This window comes from Pseudomyrmex gracilis, unplaced genomic scaffold (genome assembly GCF_002006095.1).
Source record: "Pseudomyrmex gracilis isolate BER0280 unplaced genomic scaffold, ASM200609v1 scaffold_140, whole genome shotgun sequence".
Classification (NCBI taxonomy): Eukaryota; Metazoa; Arthropoda; class Insecta; order Hymenoptera; family Formicidae; genus Pseudomyrmex; species Pseudomyrmex gracilis.
Genome location: NW_018020724.1, coordinates 254,255 through 272,401, shown reverse-complemented (window position 1 = coordinate 272,401; position 18,147 = coordinate 254,255). Strand labels below are relative to the sequence as shown.

The 18,147-nt window shown below is 45.6% G+C and overlaps 1 protein-coding gene across 1 annotated transcript in view; it reads left to right on the top strand.

Annotated features, from left to right (window-relative positions):
- Positions 1–15,288: 15,288 nt before the first annotated feature.
- The window catches only part of LOC109857030 (fibroblast growth factor 18), a 107,808-nt gene continuing 104,949 nt past the window's right edge, over positions 15,289–18,147 (top strand). Inside the window, exon 1 of the mRNA XM_020432887.1 lies at positions 15,289–15,388. Coding sequence (XP_020288476.1) covers positions 15,375–15,388 — 14 coding nt within the window. The 5' untranslated portion in view covers positions 15,289–15,374. The remainder of the gene's footprint in view (positions 15,389–18,147) is intronic.

Sequence of the window (18,147 nt, the reverse complement as noted above, 5' to 3'; positions counted from 1 at the left end):
AAGCGCTAGAAGAAGCGTGTTAAAAAATTTATATCGCATACAACTACAACACGTCACTCATCGTGGGGGGACGCGCGTCAAAACGAGAAACGTTAGGAATGCAATAAATCCTAATGCGTTAATCGGCGGTGACGACCGCCGATCTCGATTTGCGACAGAACGGGCGGCGGGTCAAAAAGATCACGGCGGAGAGAGCTCCCATTCTCTGTGGAAAGGGGGAAACGAAGTGGCAGGCGAGAGAGGATAATAACGTAGGTAGCCTGCGGCACTGGATGATTAATAAATCAGGCGTGCCGTTGAGAGAACAGTTTAACCCCGCGACCCCGACGCGATGCATCGCGCTCCTTTTCATTTTTCCTCCGTTCTCCCTCCTTCCCTCCGCGTCTATTCGCATCGCGCGGCGGTTCTCTCACGCGGCGCGCGTGAATCTCCTTTTGGCGCGTGAATCCTTTTCGCCAAAACGGACGCGCGGCGCTTCTTCTCTCTCGTCCTCCGCGCGCACGCTCACGACGATACAGATACGGCATGTCTAATGGCCTTTCCCACAGGCCTTAACTCTCCGAATGTTAATTGTTGCTTAAATTTATGACAGCCTTCTTCTCCCCATCTCCCTTCGTCTCTCCCGGTCTTCTCTCCGTTCGTTCGAAGCGGTTCTCTCTGTTCCAGCCAATTCCGACGGGATATAACCCACCCCACACCAGACGATTCTCATCCGAGTCGAGGAAACCAACGAAGGACCCGGACGATTCGCGCCCGAAATCGACGAACAGCGCTGTAACAACGTCCTTGTCACACGCCGTTGTCGAGAACGTTGCGACGAAATTTACCGAACAAGTTCGGTTTCTGTTTTTTTTTTTTTTTTTTTCGTCAAAGACGAAGATGAAAATTGCACAATGGTCCACGTTGAAAGATATTTATTTGGTATAACACGATGTTCGCTCTAAAGGTCAGCTGAAATTGTCTACTGAAATATCGCGTGTTTATTTGTTCCGAAAAATGTCGCGTACACGCGCACAGTAGGTCAGACCTCTCATTTGGGAAACGTCCGTTGGGAGAGTTTTGTTGTATTATACGTTTGCGCGTTTCTCATCCGCCGCGCCGCGCGCGCCGGAGCTTTCGCAGATTTGCGCAATACCCGTTTGAAATATTTGTGAAGTATCTCGAATTTCTGGAAATATAAGTCGTTAAACCTTGTGACATTCCTACGTGAAACTATCGCCATTCGTTACACGGGACATAACGTATTTTACTTTGAACAAACAGTACTAGAATTTATATAAGGCTGACCGATTTTCCGCGGGCCGTTTGCTTATCATTTTCGCGTTTACGTCGGGAAAAACCGACGATCACAAATCACGACTCAAATCACGTTGCTTTTGTTCGACTGTAGTTTTGAAAAAAAAAAAAAAAAAAAAAAAACGACATTATGACATCTTCCATCGCGATAAAAAAAAAAAGGTTGTTTCCTCAACAACAACAAAAACTGTCTCGCAATTTGTTTTCTTCGCAACCGTCCGATTGGACGTAGCGCAATCCGGATATCCGGATAAAAAAAAAAAAAAAAAAAAACGTCTCGAGTTCGTCGCGTCATCGTTGGCCAGCGCTCGGGCGTCGACTCTCGTGGCGAGAACGTGGTGATGAGAACAACGTATGTATAGGATCAACGCGCCGGTACAGAAGATGCGCATTAGTCGCGTGGACCGGATGACTCAGAGATTCCTCAGAGCCCCGAAGAAGACTGACAAGCGAAATGGGTCAGACTTAGCGGTGCACTTAATAAAAGCGAGAGATAGCGCAACGGGCACCGGTTATTACCATATGAATTGGTGGGCACTGTCCGAAAAGGAACGGCGCGCGCGTTGCGTAGCCGCACGAAGACGCGCGGCGCGCTTCGTGCAACGCCCGTCTATTGTGTGTGGTCTCCGAACGTGTGCGTGCGCGCCTGTCATCAGCTGTCAGCGGCGGCCAGCTTGACGAGCCATCGCTCACCTCACTGTCAACGGGTTTCCAACGCACACGCGCTGCCATACGACGACCGCGTGCGCCGCGGTAAGCGCGTGCGTGCGTGCGTGCGTGCGTGCGTTTGCGCACGTTCCATCCGTAACCGGTTTCATCATCATCGAGCGCGCCGCGACGTCACCCCTTTAACACAAAGGCGCGCGCCGCCGTCTTGCGCTTTATCGCCTCCCGCTAATTTGATTCGGGGACTCGATCCTTCGTTAGGATAGGCAAATTGGAGGCGCGGTTTAGGGGATTCGAGAGAGATCCTCCGATCCCGAAAGAAAAGAGTCGATGTCTCAATTCTTCTCGCGCAGGAAAGAATACCGCGCGCGCGCGCGCGCGCGATACATTTTTCATTCTAGCGCGGACGACACGTCTTCCAATTATCTTTTCAATTGTCTCCGAGTTCCGTTTCTTATCTTGATCGTAACATTTACTGCTTCCACTTCTATATTTCGTAGTCGCAGAGATATTTCGATTAACCGCGTTGTTCGTTTTTTTTTTCTTTCTTTCGTTTCTCTTTGAATCGCGCTCTCGTAAGTGAGCTTTATGGTTTCTCAACGGAGCGCTCGCGAAGTTTCTCCCACACACACACACACACACACACACGGAGTAAAAGAAAATCGTCTTTATCGCGGGATCCAAATCGTATTCGAAATAATGTATGTATCTTTGGAGCCGATCCAGCGTGTGTGGGGCACAGTTTTCCGTAGCCCCGCGGAAATCTATTGCCCGCTAAAGCGATTCGTTTTGCGGTTTTCTTCATGCGCAGCCAAGCTGCAAGGCAAGAAGATCCTAACGTATATACGACAACTAAAAGTGGCAAATTACTTTGACGTTAATTCGCGCGTCTTTTTCTTTCTTTCTCTCTCCCTCTTTCTCTCTTTTTGAAAAAATACAATTGTAGATCAAGAGACACCGTGATTTAATTAACCACCTCGGTGGCGATGCTAATTGCATCTTCCGATACTGCGGTCGTTAAGTTTTTTTTTTTTATCAGCGCGAGGGGGGGGAGCGCAATCGTACGCGCAATCGTACGCGCGCTAACGATCTCACGAGGTCGATAAAGAAATATCAGCGGCGGCTATAAATATTCGGCGGCGTATTCACGCGAACCGTGAAAGGGTTAAAAAAAGAGAGCCCCGCGCCGCGGCTCATAGCTCGCGAGGCGAGCGAGACCGTAATTTGACACGGAAACTGCAGACACAACGGTGCAGCCGACGATGTGTTCGTCTCGACGATCGTTTCAGCGAACCGACCGATTTCCTCTGAACGAGAGATCTCGCTCGTGTTTCTCAAACGCGTCGAACGTCCTCGAGACACACATACTTTGAGAACGAGATATATATATATATATATACACGAGCGTTAATAATGATATTTAACGTCGAGGGACGTTTTTTTACGACGCGGTAATTTGTGCCGAGCCGCGCTTCCTTTTCCCGTCTCGCGCTCGCGGGGATCGAGTCCGTTTTTAATTGGAGAAAAGGAATCGAAGCAAATCATCGCGCCGTAAACAAATGATGAAGATCGAGCGCGCGTTTTAAAACAGCGATAAAACCGGTCTTTTGGGTGGGGACCCCAAAGAGAATTTTACACACGCTCTCTCTCCGATGTATGGGCGAACAAACACGAATGAATCTAAAAACGCGCGCGCGCACGCACCGCTCTTATCTTCTTCAGGAAAAAACAAACTTCTTTTATTTTATTTTATTTACGATGATTGCTCGTGCAAAGTAGGAAGCGAAATTACGATAAATTGTACCGAAAGATTCCTCTCGTTTATTAAAGCGATGCAGATGAATAAGACGGCACACACCCCCTTCTCAAATATGCCAAGAGGGATGCGGTACCGAGAAGTTGAGACTCAGGTAGAACAATAGAGTTAACGTACAATTGTGTAAGAGAGGAGATACGCCTCCGCTTCGTCGGAGTTAGTCACTTTGCTCGGGTCTCTTTGTGAACAGTGTTTCGAGATAAAGAGAGAGAGAGAGAGAGAGCAACACGTTATACACCGAACAAAATTAGACACAAGCGAGCGGAAATTTTCTCGAAACGTTAATGCGGTTTAAAAAAGCTGCGCAATTATTATCTTTACTTGAAATCAAAATTAGATCTTTTGCGCATGCAATTGTTTACTTTGGATCTCTCTTTCTCTCTCTCTCTCTCTCTCTTTTCTGTTACGCGCGCGTCAAAGATTTCGTCAGAGTCGAGCGTACAAAACGCGTCTGACGCGTATATATATGTGTAACACACATCACGCGGATCGTCAACGTCTCAAATATATACGCGAAGAATTTTGCGTAAAAAACCGCACACGCACGACCGCGGACGTCAGACGTTCTCTGCCAAAAATAACGCGCTCATTGATTTGGCTGGTTTTGAATGAACGAGCTCACGACCGAGAATGAGACAGCTAAGTCCGTTGAGAATGAGGAGGGAGGAGGTTGCAAGTTATGTATGTGGCCATCGAAAAGAGAATGGCAACAATATCCAAGATCGTGGAAGCTCTCTTCTCTTTCTTCGGGGATTCGTTTCAAACGTTATATACATTTTATACGTCGCAGAGAATAGATGGCAGACATAGAGTCGCGGCGCTTATACCGCGCCCCGCCTACGTATATCGCGCGGCAATATCACCCCTCGTTTCTCGCGTCCGATTTTGACCATAAATATTTCGGAATATTCCGCCAAGCCGCAACGACCGATAGAGGCCAGCTTTTTTGCTTTATTCGTTCGTCGTCTCTATACACGAAGAGAGATAGCTTTATGTAGCTTTAATCGACAATAGATGCCGCGCTCGGTTGGGGAAGGAGGGGAAGGGATCCAACATCTATATGTCGTCCATTTACCGAAGCCGGAAGCCGGAATAAAGATTCTTTCGCGCAACGCGGTGATTGCCATAGGGATAGGTAAACTAAAAGCGAGTGAAGAGTCGAAGCCAGATAAAATAAAAAAATTGACGCGCGAGATGTTTCTATTTCCTCGCGCGTCGTCTTTCGCGCTTCGCGTCTCTCTCTCTTCTCGCTGTGAGGTGGTTTGATGATCGTTGGCACATCTCGCCGATGATAAATTGCATTCTCCGTTTTTATTGCTCATTTGCACATAAAGGAACTCACGTCGCTATAATTCGCGATGAATAACTTTGACATTGACGCGCGGCGTTTCGGCGCGAGATAGCTAGAGAGAGAGAGAGAGAGGAGTTGTGTTTAACGGTGAGCGCAAAGTTAAAGAATTTTCCAGCTATTGTTTGCTTTCTCGCTACGCCTCGATCGTTTCATTTGTTAAGCTCGCACTTGACATTCCATCTGGAATACTAAAGGGTTAGAAACGCCGTGTGGCGTAATCGCCTTGTGAAAATGGACGCCGTTGCGCGCATTGCTGCGTTTATACAGCACTTTTCAAAGTACGGTATTGCACGACGTAAGTACATTCGAACGCGTTTATTTTTTCTCACAAAAACTTTGTGAGAAAAGAGATACAGAGATTAGGAAAGAACCGGAGGTCAAAAATAAAAAAAAATATTTGTTCTCTCTCTTCAATTGATTTTCTCTTGCGCGAACATACACCGAAAAAATTGTATTCTTGTTTTGAGGATATCTCACTTACTTTAAGTATATTTTATACTAAAATAGGCGCTAAGAAGAGTTTCTTATTTTAAGAGGAAAATCCTCTAAATAGTAATATTGATAAGAATATATACTGATTAGAATATAAAAAGCCTCTATAGAAAAACATATACATCTCACTATCGAAAAAGACTATATTCTTAAATTAAGAATATATTCTTAAATAAAGAATATATTCTTATAATTTCAGAAGAATATCACCTAAAATCTTTAAAAAGATTTTTTAAGTATAAAATCTTCTACTTACGAGAATATAATTTTTTCGGTGTACTTGCGCTCACAGAAACGAAATTAAACAAGTAACGGAATTTTATCCCGCAAGATTTTATCGCGTTATTTAGTCGCGATCGTTAAAAAATTATGATTATCTCCGAACTTTATTTTATTCTCATGTATTTTAACTCTCTTTTTTGAAATCAAAATAAAAAGAACACGACGCTCAAGTTGACACACAACGTACGCGCGTTGCCAAATTACACATTACGTTACGCGGATCAATTAAGCAATCGATGTTTAAAATGTTACGTGGCAACATCGTGACACATATATGCGTTTGCGGTATTGTGGTCGCACGAAAGTAATTATCCATTCTGCGAAAGAGAAAGAAAGTTTATCTTCTAAGTCGCGCTGTGTTTTCTTTCAATAGCTATAGGTCGTTACGACGAGGAGACCGAGGAGTAAAACGGCGCGCGTAAAAGGGTAATATCTTCTCTTTCTCTCGCGGGGAACCCCCGACTCGTGTGATCCACTCGCGTACAAGTCTGCCAAACGAGAGAGATTGGATTAGAGAAAAGACTTGTGCGATAATATCGATTTTGATCAGCGCAATCTCATACGCGTTTTTATTTCCAAGATATTAAAATGCTATTTGGAACAAGCTGTACAATTTCGCTGTTATTATTTGCGGCTACACGCTTCTCACGCGGTACGTGCGTGAGGCAAACGTAGAACCCCATGCGTCTCCAAGTTTATTTTATGCTCACTAAGCGCGCGGGGCCTGCCTCAACGTTGCCTTCTCTCTCTCTCTCTCTCTCGTTGCTCCTATACATCTTTTTGCCGGCCGTATAATGAAACGGTAATTCCTTGTCGCACGTGGCTGATTCCTTTACGAAGACGACGTTAGCAGCGCCCCGAGAGAGTGTCGTTTAAAACGCCGTGAAACGTGCTCGCGACACGTTCGGTTTTGCGCCCGCGGACGCGGCATTAGAATTTTTATTCGCCGCTCATTAATTTCACTGTTGTTGTCACTCGTGTAATTACGTACGCAAGCTTTTGACACGCGAACGTACACATACGCCAGCGAGTTTCGCGGGCGTCTTTTTTTAGTCAGAGCCATCTTTTTGTCGTGTGTGCTTTTATATGTATGTATATATATATATATAAGTGACGTCGAAATTGTCCGCGTTTCGATAATAAAACTAAGTCGACGAAAATGATATCGATCAGTGACATTTGCCGCGACCCAAGGTTAAAATGTCATCGCGAAAAATGTCAGTATCGATGAAGAAAGCGCTAACGAGAGGCGAATTAATCGCGGTCCAGTGAGAGAGAGAGAGAGAGAGAGAGAGAGAGAGAGAGAGAAAAAGAAGTATCTTCGCTCGCTGAAATTTCCTTTTATATTTTTCGGCACTCGGTCGAAGTTAATGGGAGCTTCGGATACAGGGACACCGTTGACGTCATTCAAGTAGTCCACGCTCACCAATACACAATCGCGCTAAGCGGATCGCGTCTCGCGAATGCGCTCAAACACGGAGCTTTCCACGGAGTCAGTCGATAGCATCCCCGGTGGGATGAAAACAGGACGGAGGAAATTAACTGCGGTTTCTAATTTCTACTTGACATACGTTTACGGACCACCGAGAATGTCGATAGCGCGCGGGCGCGCGGGCGCGCTTTAGGTAGGGGGAAATCGAATGACGAAATCCGTTTCGCAACGAAAATTCACAGAAAGCTTGCTTGACGCAAGAAGAGGACGAGAGGTGGTGGCGCGAACGAACATCATTGATCCTTTTTACGAAACAACAATTGCATTATAAAAAGAGCGTAAAACTGCGCGCAGCTACATAAATTGAAAAATTTCTCGGCCAAATATCTTCTTGTCGTGAAAACAGATCTATCGCTCTTATGTGCGATTCGAACGACGCTATTTGTTTCACATATAACGGTCCCGTTGTCATTGGGTTCATTGCAGTTTTATCCGTTTTGACGTACACACACACACACACACACATACCCTCGAACGCACAAATGTGACTCATCGTTAACTAGCGATCGCGATCGATAAGATCGTGCAAATAATCCCCCAGAAATGTGTACGACAAGACGCGGACGATTCAGCGACGCTACGTGAATACGACGACGATTTTGTTTTTCCGCCGAGACGGGGGGAGTAAGGGGACGATCTTGAAAATGGATTTTTGCGTGGTCGCGTCTCAGAGACTAGCGTCTACGTGGGTAGATATAGAGTCAGCAACGCCCACGTCGTCGCCGGGATGCTGCTGCTTTTGCTAGTGGTGGTAATGGTGCTGCTAAAGTCGGCGAGGGTGGCCGCCGCCGCCGCCGCCGCCACCGCCGCCGTCGTGCGAAAATGTCAGACTGGCCGGCTGATACGTTACACCCACGCGCCGAAAAGTGGAGCAAAGTCGATTCATTCATCTACTGATTCATAAGAGTGGGCGTAAGAGCGTAAAGGGTTGTGCGCGGTTATGTGCGCAACCCCCTACCCTTTGTGTACAACGAAGATCCTTCCCCCGTATCATCGCAGTTTGGAATAAAACGTTAAGACTCCCCTTCGGGATGTCCTCTAACCACCGCGTGCACCACGCGGCGACGTTATCTTCCGCGATTTCCTTTTAAGCAAGTTTGTTCCGCAAGCTTGTAATATTTACAAAAGTGCAACCCTCCGCGTTAGGTGTCGTGCAGTGTGTTGCGGTGAAATTTTTGTCGGTGCAAAATTAATTTTGTGTACATATATACTCGGTGGATTATAAATAGTGATTTCTGTGAGGGAAGAGAGTAATGCCGCATCACGTAACGGACCGGACGTCGGATATTGTATATTTGCTACTGTATAGGTGAGTTTTTTTGAGATCGCGTGAAGGTTTTGCAAAAAAGTATTTTAGAAAAAGCGTTTGCACGCACGCACACACACACACACACGCGCGCGCGCGGCGACTTTGTACAAAAAGTTGCATCAACGCATGCAATTTTGAATAAAATAAAAATACAAGTACTTTTTAAAATTACGAAAGTTGTCAAAAATTTGCTTTGCAATTGTTGTGTTTGGTAATAATTTTTCACATACTTAAATATCTAGAAACGCTTTGCATATAAATTATATAAAAAAGAACGAACGTTTGAGAGAAAATATTCCAACGTGTTTATAAAAAGTGTTTGCATAAAACTTGGTCCGTTGATGCAATTGTAACCGCTAAATGTTATTTTAATCCGCGTTGCGATATTTTAGAACTTTCGAGTTTAATGCGATACTGTGTTACGTATAAACTAGACATTGAATCGCGACGCGTCGTCGTTAGCGTCGAAACGAAACCCGCGTCGATCTGTCTGGGAAGAATTTCTTGTCTGACGCAAATCCCTCCCCACACACACATGCACACACACACACACACACACGTGGCGATGCACATACACGCGCTTTCCCACACATCTCTCCGGATTTTCGTCAAAATAAATTACCGCGTTTTCAACGCGAATGCGATATTTTTTATCGCAAGATCGATAATCGCAATTTGTCAAGGCGAAATTTATTGCAAATTATGTCATTTTGCCGATGCAACTATCGGCGCGACTATTGCGCTCGCGATCGGGAATCATCGCGTCACGACCAAAATTTGTCTTGACTTTTCGATTAACGGTCGCCCGAGCCAAAATCTTCTGGACGGAAAACACGCGGGATGATGCAAGTGAGGACCGTTCCTGAACCACGAATATTCAACCCTCCGGAATATCCTCTCTTTCGCTTCTCCAAGTGCCCAAACCCGTCCGGATATCCTATACATCGCTAAACACAATGCACCGTCTGTTATTTCTGGCCGTGTGCCATTGTCGATAACCTTTTGCATTGTCGGGCTGATGATGAGAGAGCACCGCGATAGGAATATCGTCTCTTGCGCGGGAGTAGCCACCGCCGTCTGTCGTTCGCAAAATTTGTCGGTCGAAACTGCGTGTTGGGGGGGTGGTCTTTCGACGTGAGCTGAAGGTCAGAGGTCGTCCGGGGGAAGGTCGCGGCAGCGGTCAGTGGAAACCGAGCTGCGCAAATAAGGAGCTTATATGCGTCGGTAAATAATCCATCTTTGACGGTCACGTCTTGTGATCTCTCGCGCTTATATACATTAACTATTGTCCTGGCAATATTCGCCGTGACAAGTGTCACGCCGGTAGATTGTGCCGCAAGTCGTTTGGGAGATTTATAGCACACGGTAGTTTACGATATTAAGCGCGGCAATCTTGTCAAAGGAAGACAAGAAGAAGAAAACAAATAGAAAAAAAAAAAAAAAAAAAGATAATGCAACACACAGAAAAACATATTGTATCCAAGTATATAATAAGTTTATATATCCGCAAATATATTATAAGATCTTTGTAAGTATTTAATTTACTCAAAATACACTCTAAATCTTAGTAAATTTGTATTTTGAGTAAATTAAATACTTACGAAAATCTTATAATATATTTGCGGATATATAAACTTATTATATACTTGATACAGTATGCATTTTTCTGTGTGAACGCTTCTCTGTCCGCGTTCAATTGCGCAAATTAATAGACATTTGTGTGCGGAACGGACAATTGCAAGTGCGAATAATTCGGGCATTTGGGGGAGCGATCACACGTGTCTCGAAAAAATATAGAAGCACGGGATGATCGCAGAAATTTCCGAGCTGAACAAACCGAGGCGATGGCGCCACACGAGATCCGGACGTTTTTTTTTTCTTTGTTTTTTTTTTTTTTTTTTAAAGCACCGTGTCAACAAATCGGCATCGTTGTGTAAAAATTCCGGGAAACGGGAATGAGAAAATGCGGAGAGATTCCGTCATCGTCTTCTTCGCGTCGTTATTCATACGCACGACCTAATCTTCAAGGAAGAAAGATACGAGAGAGGGACACGGACGAGGGAAACGAATGCGAACCGCGTCCGCCCACGCTTTCCTCCGGTGGCTTTTTTTTTTTTTTTTTTTGCTCCGAACTGGCGCCCTCGCAAAATTAGAATTCGGCGGCCAAAAATAGAACGCTGATCACAATAGTTGTGTATACGGGTTGGCTGAAAATAAGAAAAACTTCAGCGTCTCGAGAGTTTCGAGCTCTCTCTCTCCCTCTCTCTCTTTTTCTCTCTCTCTTTTTTTCTGTCTGTCAGATATATATATATATATATATATATCACGCATATTATTTACGCAGGACGCAATTTAATAAAGAACCGCTCAGAGAGATGTGAATGTAACGTTCAGGACGAGATATATTGGTTTTCAATATATCTATAAACATAAATATTGAAAGAGACGTCGAAATATATCGCAATTTTATTGTGCGAGGATATAACTTAGCTCTTTGAAAGATCATTTTTCAAAAACAATCAAAATAATAGTCATTTTGTTCGTAATAAACCAAAGGATGTATTTATTTTTCTCGAAGAAAAGCTGATTTATTATTTCCCCGACAGACTGTGAAGCAAATAATTCGCCCGTGGACAAAATCGCACGCAAAATCCTTTGAAAAAACATTTTGTAAAAGTCCAACCGGTCTTTTCATCATCACGTATTTCCTCACGAGAAAATCTTTTAATCCTCTTTCCTTTCTTCGAGAAAATAAAAAACTGTCATCAAAGGATACCGACATTTCCATATAAAATTTTAATAACACTGTGGACAGATCGTTTTTTTTTTCTTTTCTTCTTTTCCGTCGACGAAAATAGTTTTTATTTGAAGAGTTTATCTGTTGTGCAAACTGCATTATGTTTACTTGCAACGTCATTTGTGTGACAAATTTGTCCGTTAAAATACGCGTCTCTCTTTTACATCGTCGTTATGAATTTTTCTGTCCTCAATCACCGCGAACGCGAGGCGCGGTGATTTTAATACTCGACGTCACGTAAGGCGTACAACGTGTGCAAGGTTTTTAAGATTTTTCTCGGGACTTAATCAACGCTCGAACGTATCAATCAACCCGTAAATCACCCGCGGCGATTGTACACAGATATTCACTTCGAGGAATAAACTCAACGGACACGTAATGTGCAATTTCGAGAACGGAGGCGCGAGAACGCGCGCGTCGCGTGTGGTCCAGTTCTCGATCCGGTTTTATCGAAAACTAAATCATCCCGCGCAACTCGTCGATTTGCATAACTCATTCAAGCGTTCAAGTGGTCGACGACCGTTTGTGCAATCGATATATGTTGCAACCGTTGCGACTCGATGACAACGACATCGAAGCTTTCTCGCGATATTATATACAAATTTGAATTTGCCAGATCTCAGATGAGACGATTCGAGTAATGTTGAGAGACTTTGGTTACACCTCGGCGCGCGTGTGTCAAAGTGCAAGTTACATCGCGATTACGTAAAGCTGTTAATTTGGAAGTAGTTCCCTTGAACGTGGTACCGGAAACGACAGAAAGAAATAAGTTATGTCCGCTCCGGGCTCTGTACGTGTTGTTGTTTCTGCAAACACTGCGGTTCGGGTTTTTGAAGGAACGTAAATCAAACGCAATATTTGCGCACAGGTGCCATCGTAAATAACTTTCCGGCGCGTGTATATGGGTGCGGGTGAACGTAACACACGGTTCACGATTCTTTCTCGACTGCTAACTCTCGCGCGAACTTTGTGGCACAGTGACCCGTACGTTTGTCTGAAGACAAACGTACACACACATACACGCACACACACACCGCCCGTATTTTCCGGGCGAATTTTCTGTGTGTCCCCGAGATAAAAGGCTCGGGCCAATTTCTGTGTTAAACCTATTTGAGCGCACCTCAAACGTTTCATTGTACCATCTTGCGATCTCGCCGTGGGCTCTTGACCCGCGATATCGGCAATCGAGCTTTGGCGATTGCCCAAATCGATCTAGGCGGATGTAGGCGGTCGCCGCCGGCGAGCCGCAGGCATAGAAAGGATATTAACCGGAGACGGAGATGAAGAAATTTATATATATATATATAATTGCGAGCTGCTTCGCAAATTGATTTCAATCCGAGCTTCTGCGCACAATTCTTAATTAATTAATTCTAATTTATGTGGTTGTTTTTTTCTCTTACCAACTCTTTCAACATAAAATATTTTGCTTCATTGATGAAAAATAAATGCGCTTCTGTTTTAGCGCCGCGTTTGTGCAAATTTGCGTTTACATTACATATTACATTTGTGCAGCGAGTTAATGTCTTCCGGAGGGAAAGCGGGACTTCTCTCTCTTTCGCAAAGAGAAAGGAAAAAAACTTCGCTCCGAGGATGTTGGATTTGTCGCGCGAGAACACCTTTAACGTGTTTTGTTTTGTTTTTTTTTTTTATTTTTGTTTTTGTTCTTTAAAATTAGCTCAGCTACGACGATGACTCCCGTTCTATTCCACCGAGCTGCGACAAAGCGACGTTTTCCGCTACGGGACGCGAGAAAACGCCGCGAGGTGTTGGACGATCGCGCAAGTTGTAAAGCTACAAGACAGCACTTAAACGTACATATATATATATATACACACGCTTTCCCCCCGTGGAGACGCACGCGTGAGATATGTACGCGTAATGTAACGCGATAATATGAGTTTTCGGAGTAATTGTTTACGCGTGCCAAGTGAGTTATTTGGCACGTGGCCACGCGGGGGGAGAAACGGAGAGACGACGGCATCCAAACCCACGTGGTCGGGCTGACTCTGCCCGCGGGATTTTCCCTCTCTTTCTCCCCTTCCGTGCCTCCTCTCCTCTCCTCCTAACTTTTCCTTCTTCGTTTTGCCTACGTTTTCCCCCGTCGTATATTTTTCAAACACACGCAACGCGCACGCAACGAGGCGATGTTTCCAAAGTCAAACTTTGCGCTTTATCGACTTTTTATCGAGCGATACGGCTCTCTCGCGCGCGAAGTGAAAAAATAATAAAAACAATCCCCTTGTTATATTGTTCCGCAAATTTTAGTTCGCGCGAACGTGGTAGCGGCGAGACCGCATGTGTGTGCGTAGGATTTATCAATAATTTACGACAGAGCGCGCGTAAATTGCGCTGACGTTTCTCTTTTTTGAAATCGAATGCTCTCTCTTTGAATGGAAATGCTGTTTTCCTGAAAAAAAAACATACGGATCGCAAAAAAACAAAAACCAAAAAAAAGCTCGGTTTCTAAACATTCTTGTTACGTCGTGTATATTTACGTATTCTTATGTATAATTCATTCGTCGTCGTAACGCGATCGTTAACTTTTATTGGCTTCCCATTAGATAAACCAGCGACAACAATTCATTTGCATGAAAATCGCTGCTTGTTTTCGCTGCGAGTTTTTGCGAATCAAATGGCGCGACAATCGACTGCATTAGCGATTGAGAGAACAAAGTCGCGCGGAGGCGCGGCGTCTTCTCGCTGAAAACTTTGTTATCGCGCGCGCATGATGCAAGATTGTAACAAAGTCGCCGACTGGGGAAATGCTGTTGCCGGAAGTTTGTCTCACCCTTCAACGTCGGGCGCGATCGAATCGAAGTCATTCCGAAACATCGAAAGGAAAGCACGAGAGAAAGAAACGCGAGACCGCGTGCGGAAGGAGAAGGTGGATATCGGTGTGGATGTGCCTTCCTCGCGTGGAGAGAAGTCGGGATCGTCCTTCGGGTAGCGGCGGCGTCGACGACGACGACGACCACGACCACGACGACGACGACGACCACGTCGACGACGTCGACGACGACCACGACGGCGGCGTTGGCGACGGTGGTGGTGGTGGCAGTGTTGCAAGTGGGGGCACGAAATAAGGGTAGTTTGCGGGGCGGAGGGCGACGGTTCGTCAGTTTCCGGGTTGTTCCGGAGTGAGTGAGGGCGTCGTGGGGCGCCACGGGGGGGCGGGCGAGCGAGAGCCGCGGGCCACGACACGACGAGGCGTCGCGACGTCAGTAGAGCGCCGCGCTATCGACCACCGCCACGAGACACCGTCGTCGTCGTCGTCGTCGTCGCCGTCGTCGTCGTCGTCGTCGTCGTCGTCGTCATCATCGTCGTCGTCGTCGTCATCATCCATGTCCTCCTCATCATCGCTGTCGTCATCGTCGTCTTCCAACGTCGTCCTCCGATATTCTCAATCTCCCGCGTAATTTCTTCACGTAAGCAGATCACAGCGAGAATTTTACTGTCAAATTGCGGCGCTGAGAAAAGCGTGCAAACGGTGCGAAGAAGACGAAAGAAAAAAGAAGAAGACAAACAAAGAAAAACAAAGTTGTACCGGCGTGAATTACGCGGAGATCGCGACGTTGTGAAGTAGAAAAAAAAATTAAAAAAAAAATAATAAAAAAACTGAAAATCGTGCGGTACCGGCTTTTTATTATCGTGAATCAGTTTCTGGTGAGGATCGCGATACCGAACGTCACGAGGATCGTACGACGGCGCGGCGCACGCACGCGTGTCCGTCGCGAGGCAACCGCGTCCAGATCGTGCGGGATCGACGTTGCGTGCGTGCGTGGATTCATTATCGAAGCTTCGTCGTCTGAGCACTACGAGCCACCCCGTGTGAGACCCAATGACTATCCATCCAGGGACCACGGGACACACATGTTCGTTATAAGGTCAGTGTACGAGCCGCCTGCGCCGCTGCCTGTCTTTGCTGCCTTCGCACGCAGTGCGCTCTTTTTTTTTTTTTTCTTTTCTTCGCGAAGGAAGATCGCGAACAGCGCGCGGAGAAGATCCCGATCGCGAGATAAGAATCTTAAGTCGCGAGTCGCTCGCGCGTTTCGAAACTCTCGATACGGGGGAGAAACTTACGTAAACGCGCGAGATCTCAATTCGAAGTTGCAGTTTTTGATAATTTTCTCAAAAATAAAAAAAAAAGGTCAAAAAATGATACTCGAAGAGATGACAGCACAGAGAATTCTTTCACGGTCAGGGAGAGAGAGAGAGAGAGAGAAATAACGCGGAAATTTGTCGATTTCTCTCGCGCGCGCGGTATAATATCGCGTTGAATTTATCGCGGTGACTTCTGCGAATGCGAATTCGTTCCAGCTGACCTTTAGAATTTCCGAATAAAAGTGCGTTAAGGCGAGCGGGATAGTGTCGATATAAGCAGACGCGCGTCTCCCGGACCGCCCCCGCAATCGTCTCGCATTTTCGCGTTTTTCGCGAGAGAGAGAAAACCCGATGCGGGAACCAATGTCGCGCGCTCAAATAGATTTATCGTCTCCGGTCTTTTGGTTCCGGTTTGTGCTTCGCGAGAGAGAGCGCGTTCTTGAAATTGCGACGACGAAAATCCATTCTAATCGCAATCATCTCTCTCCTCGCTCCATTTCGAGATACTTTTGCCGAAGGAAGAAGGGTGAGAAAATTCGCTTATGGCCAGAGGATAGACGACACGACCTCTTGATCCAAGGCTGGATTAAAGAGATAGGATATTCCTATTCCTTTTTCTCTCTCTCTCTATCTCGCGCGTATCTTCCTTCCAGAATTTTGGCAATCACTTTGCTTTTCGCGCAACTACCTACCCAAAAGCTGCTGCTTAACGATTCTCGCGCAAAGTGCACGGCTTATTTATACCGAAGATATTTGCTTGACCCGGTATTTAACTCCCTCCCCTCTTCCCCCGGGAACTGCCACCCGGGAGAGATTGTGCGAATGCATTAACGCAATTGAGCATATTGTGTTCGGGCGACGGAAATGCGGGAAACAAGAGCGAGTACTGAGGTAGGTCGCCGCGCATCGATTTGAAGAGCGGAAATACCAAAAGGAGGCTGCACAAGTGACACGTAACACGTCTCGTGCATATATTTATCTCCTGGTATTTCTACTTTTCACTTGCTTCCGTGTTGTGTGTGCGTGTGTGTGTGTGTGTGTGTGTGTATGTCGTAACGTGATATTACCAATATACAGTGACTCCGGAATGTGAAAAGGAAGTCTCTTGAATTCCGCAATACGTTTTCGGAATATCGTCTGTCTTTATTGTTGCTTTTATATAGCTTGCTCGAGCTTGCGGCGATGTATTGTCAAACCTTGAAAAATATCAAGGATATTTTTACTCGGACTCTGTGTAAATGTTTAGTTTTCCGTTTATCTAAGGTGATGTTTTGTGTGTGTCACAAAACACAATTTTCCTCTGGCTAACACACGTCATAAGAGAGCACACATTTACGCTCTTTATCTTTTTACTCGGACTCCGTGTAAATGTTTAGTTTTCTATTTATTTAAAAATGTTTTGTGCGCTTTTCACACAAAACATTTTTAGATAACACACAACAGAGAGCACACATTTACGCTATTATCTACGCAGTGTTTTTATTTTTATAAGAAAAAATTGACAGGTCCAGAAAAATTATGAAATATCCAGTAAAAAGACCTTACAGCCTGTATGATCCACGGAAGGAAGTGGTTATGCAATAATTATATATTAATATATAATTATTGCATAACCACTTCCTTCCGTGGATCGTACAGGCTGTAAGGTCTTTTTACTTTTATTAGTTGGGGGTATATTTTTGTTGAGAGAAAAATCTCACCTTGTGCTAGAAAAAACACGCAGGATATCTCGAACATATCAACTGTGTGCAATTAATTCGCGGTTGAGTAAATTATTACTTTGCGTTTCCGAATTCAAGTGACGTGTAACGCATAAGGTCGCTCGTTTTATTTTCGGTTGTGCATTCGCGATGAATCTTCGTCGAGGACCGCCGGAAGGACCTCGACGAGAACCCCTTGCGAGAACCGTCGTGATGGCCCTTACGCCTCGCGAAGTCTCGTCAAAAGCGAAATCCCTCTCCGCGATATTTCCGAGTCAACGACGTTCTCTCGCTTGCCCCCCTTCCTTCATCTGACCGTGCGTTCCCCTACTGCGGCCGTATACAAAGCGGCAGACTCGACATTGCGAGGGGACGATTTCCAAAGGAATTCGCGATTAACGCGTCATCGCTCCATTGCCCATCAATCTGCTTCCGTTTGTTCCGACCGCGCGGCCGAACGTGGAAACAAACAACATCCGTGTCTCACCGAGCTGTCTGCGATTTCCTTCGGTCGTGCGTCTTGCCGAGAAAATGGCGCCGGATCGATCGGGGTTATCGTCGCGATCGCGTCGGAAACTCGGATATGATGCAACCATCTTTTTCCGCGAAGAGACTTTTACTCCCCCTCCCCGACGCTGACTCACGCGCGTATTGTAGGGATACGATCTCTCTTATAGGATTGGAGCGCAATAGTCTCGCGTTGGTGTGTTAATAAAATTAGAAAGAAATTGTGCAATGCCTACGCCGATTCGGAGGATCGATCTAAATTAAAAGGATGCCGAACCTGCGAGACTTGAAAGGATGCCAGTGCTCACGGGTTCTCTGGGTTAGCGAACTGGGAT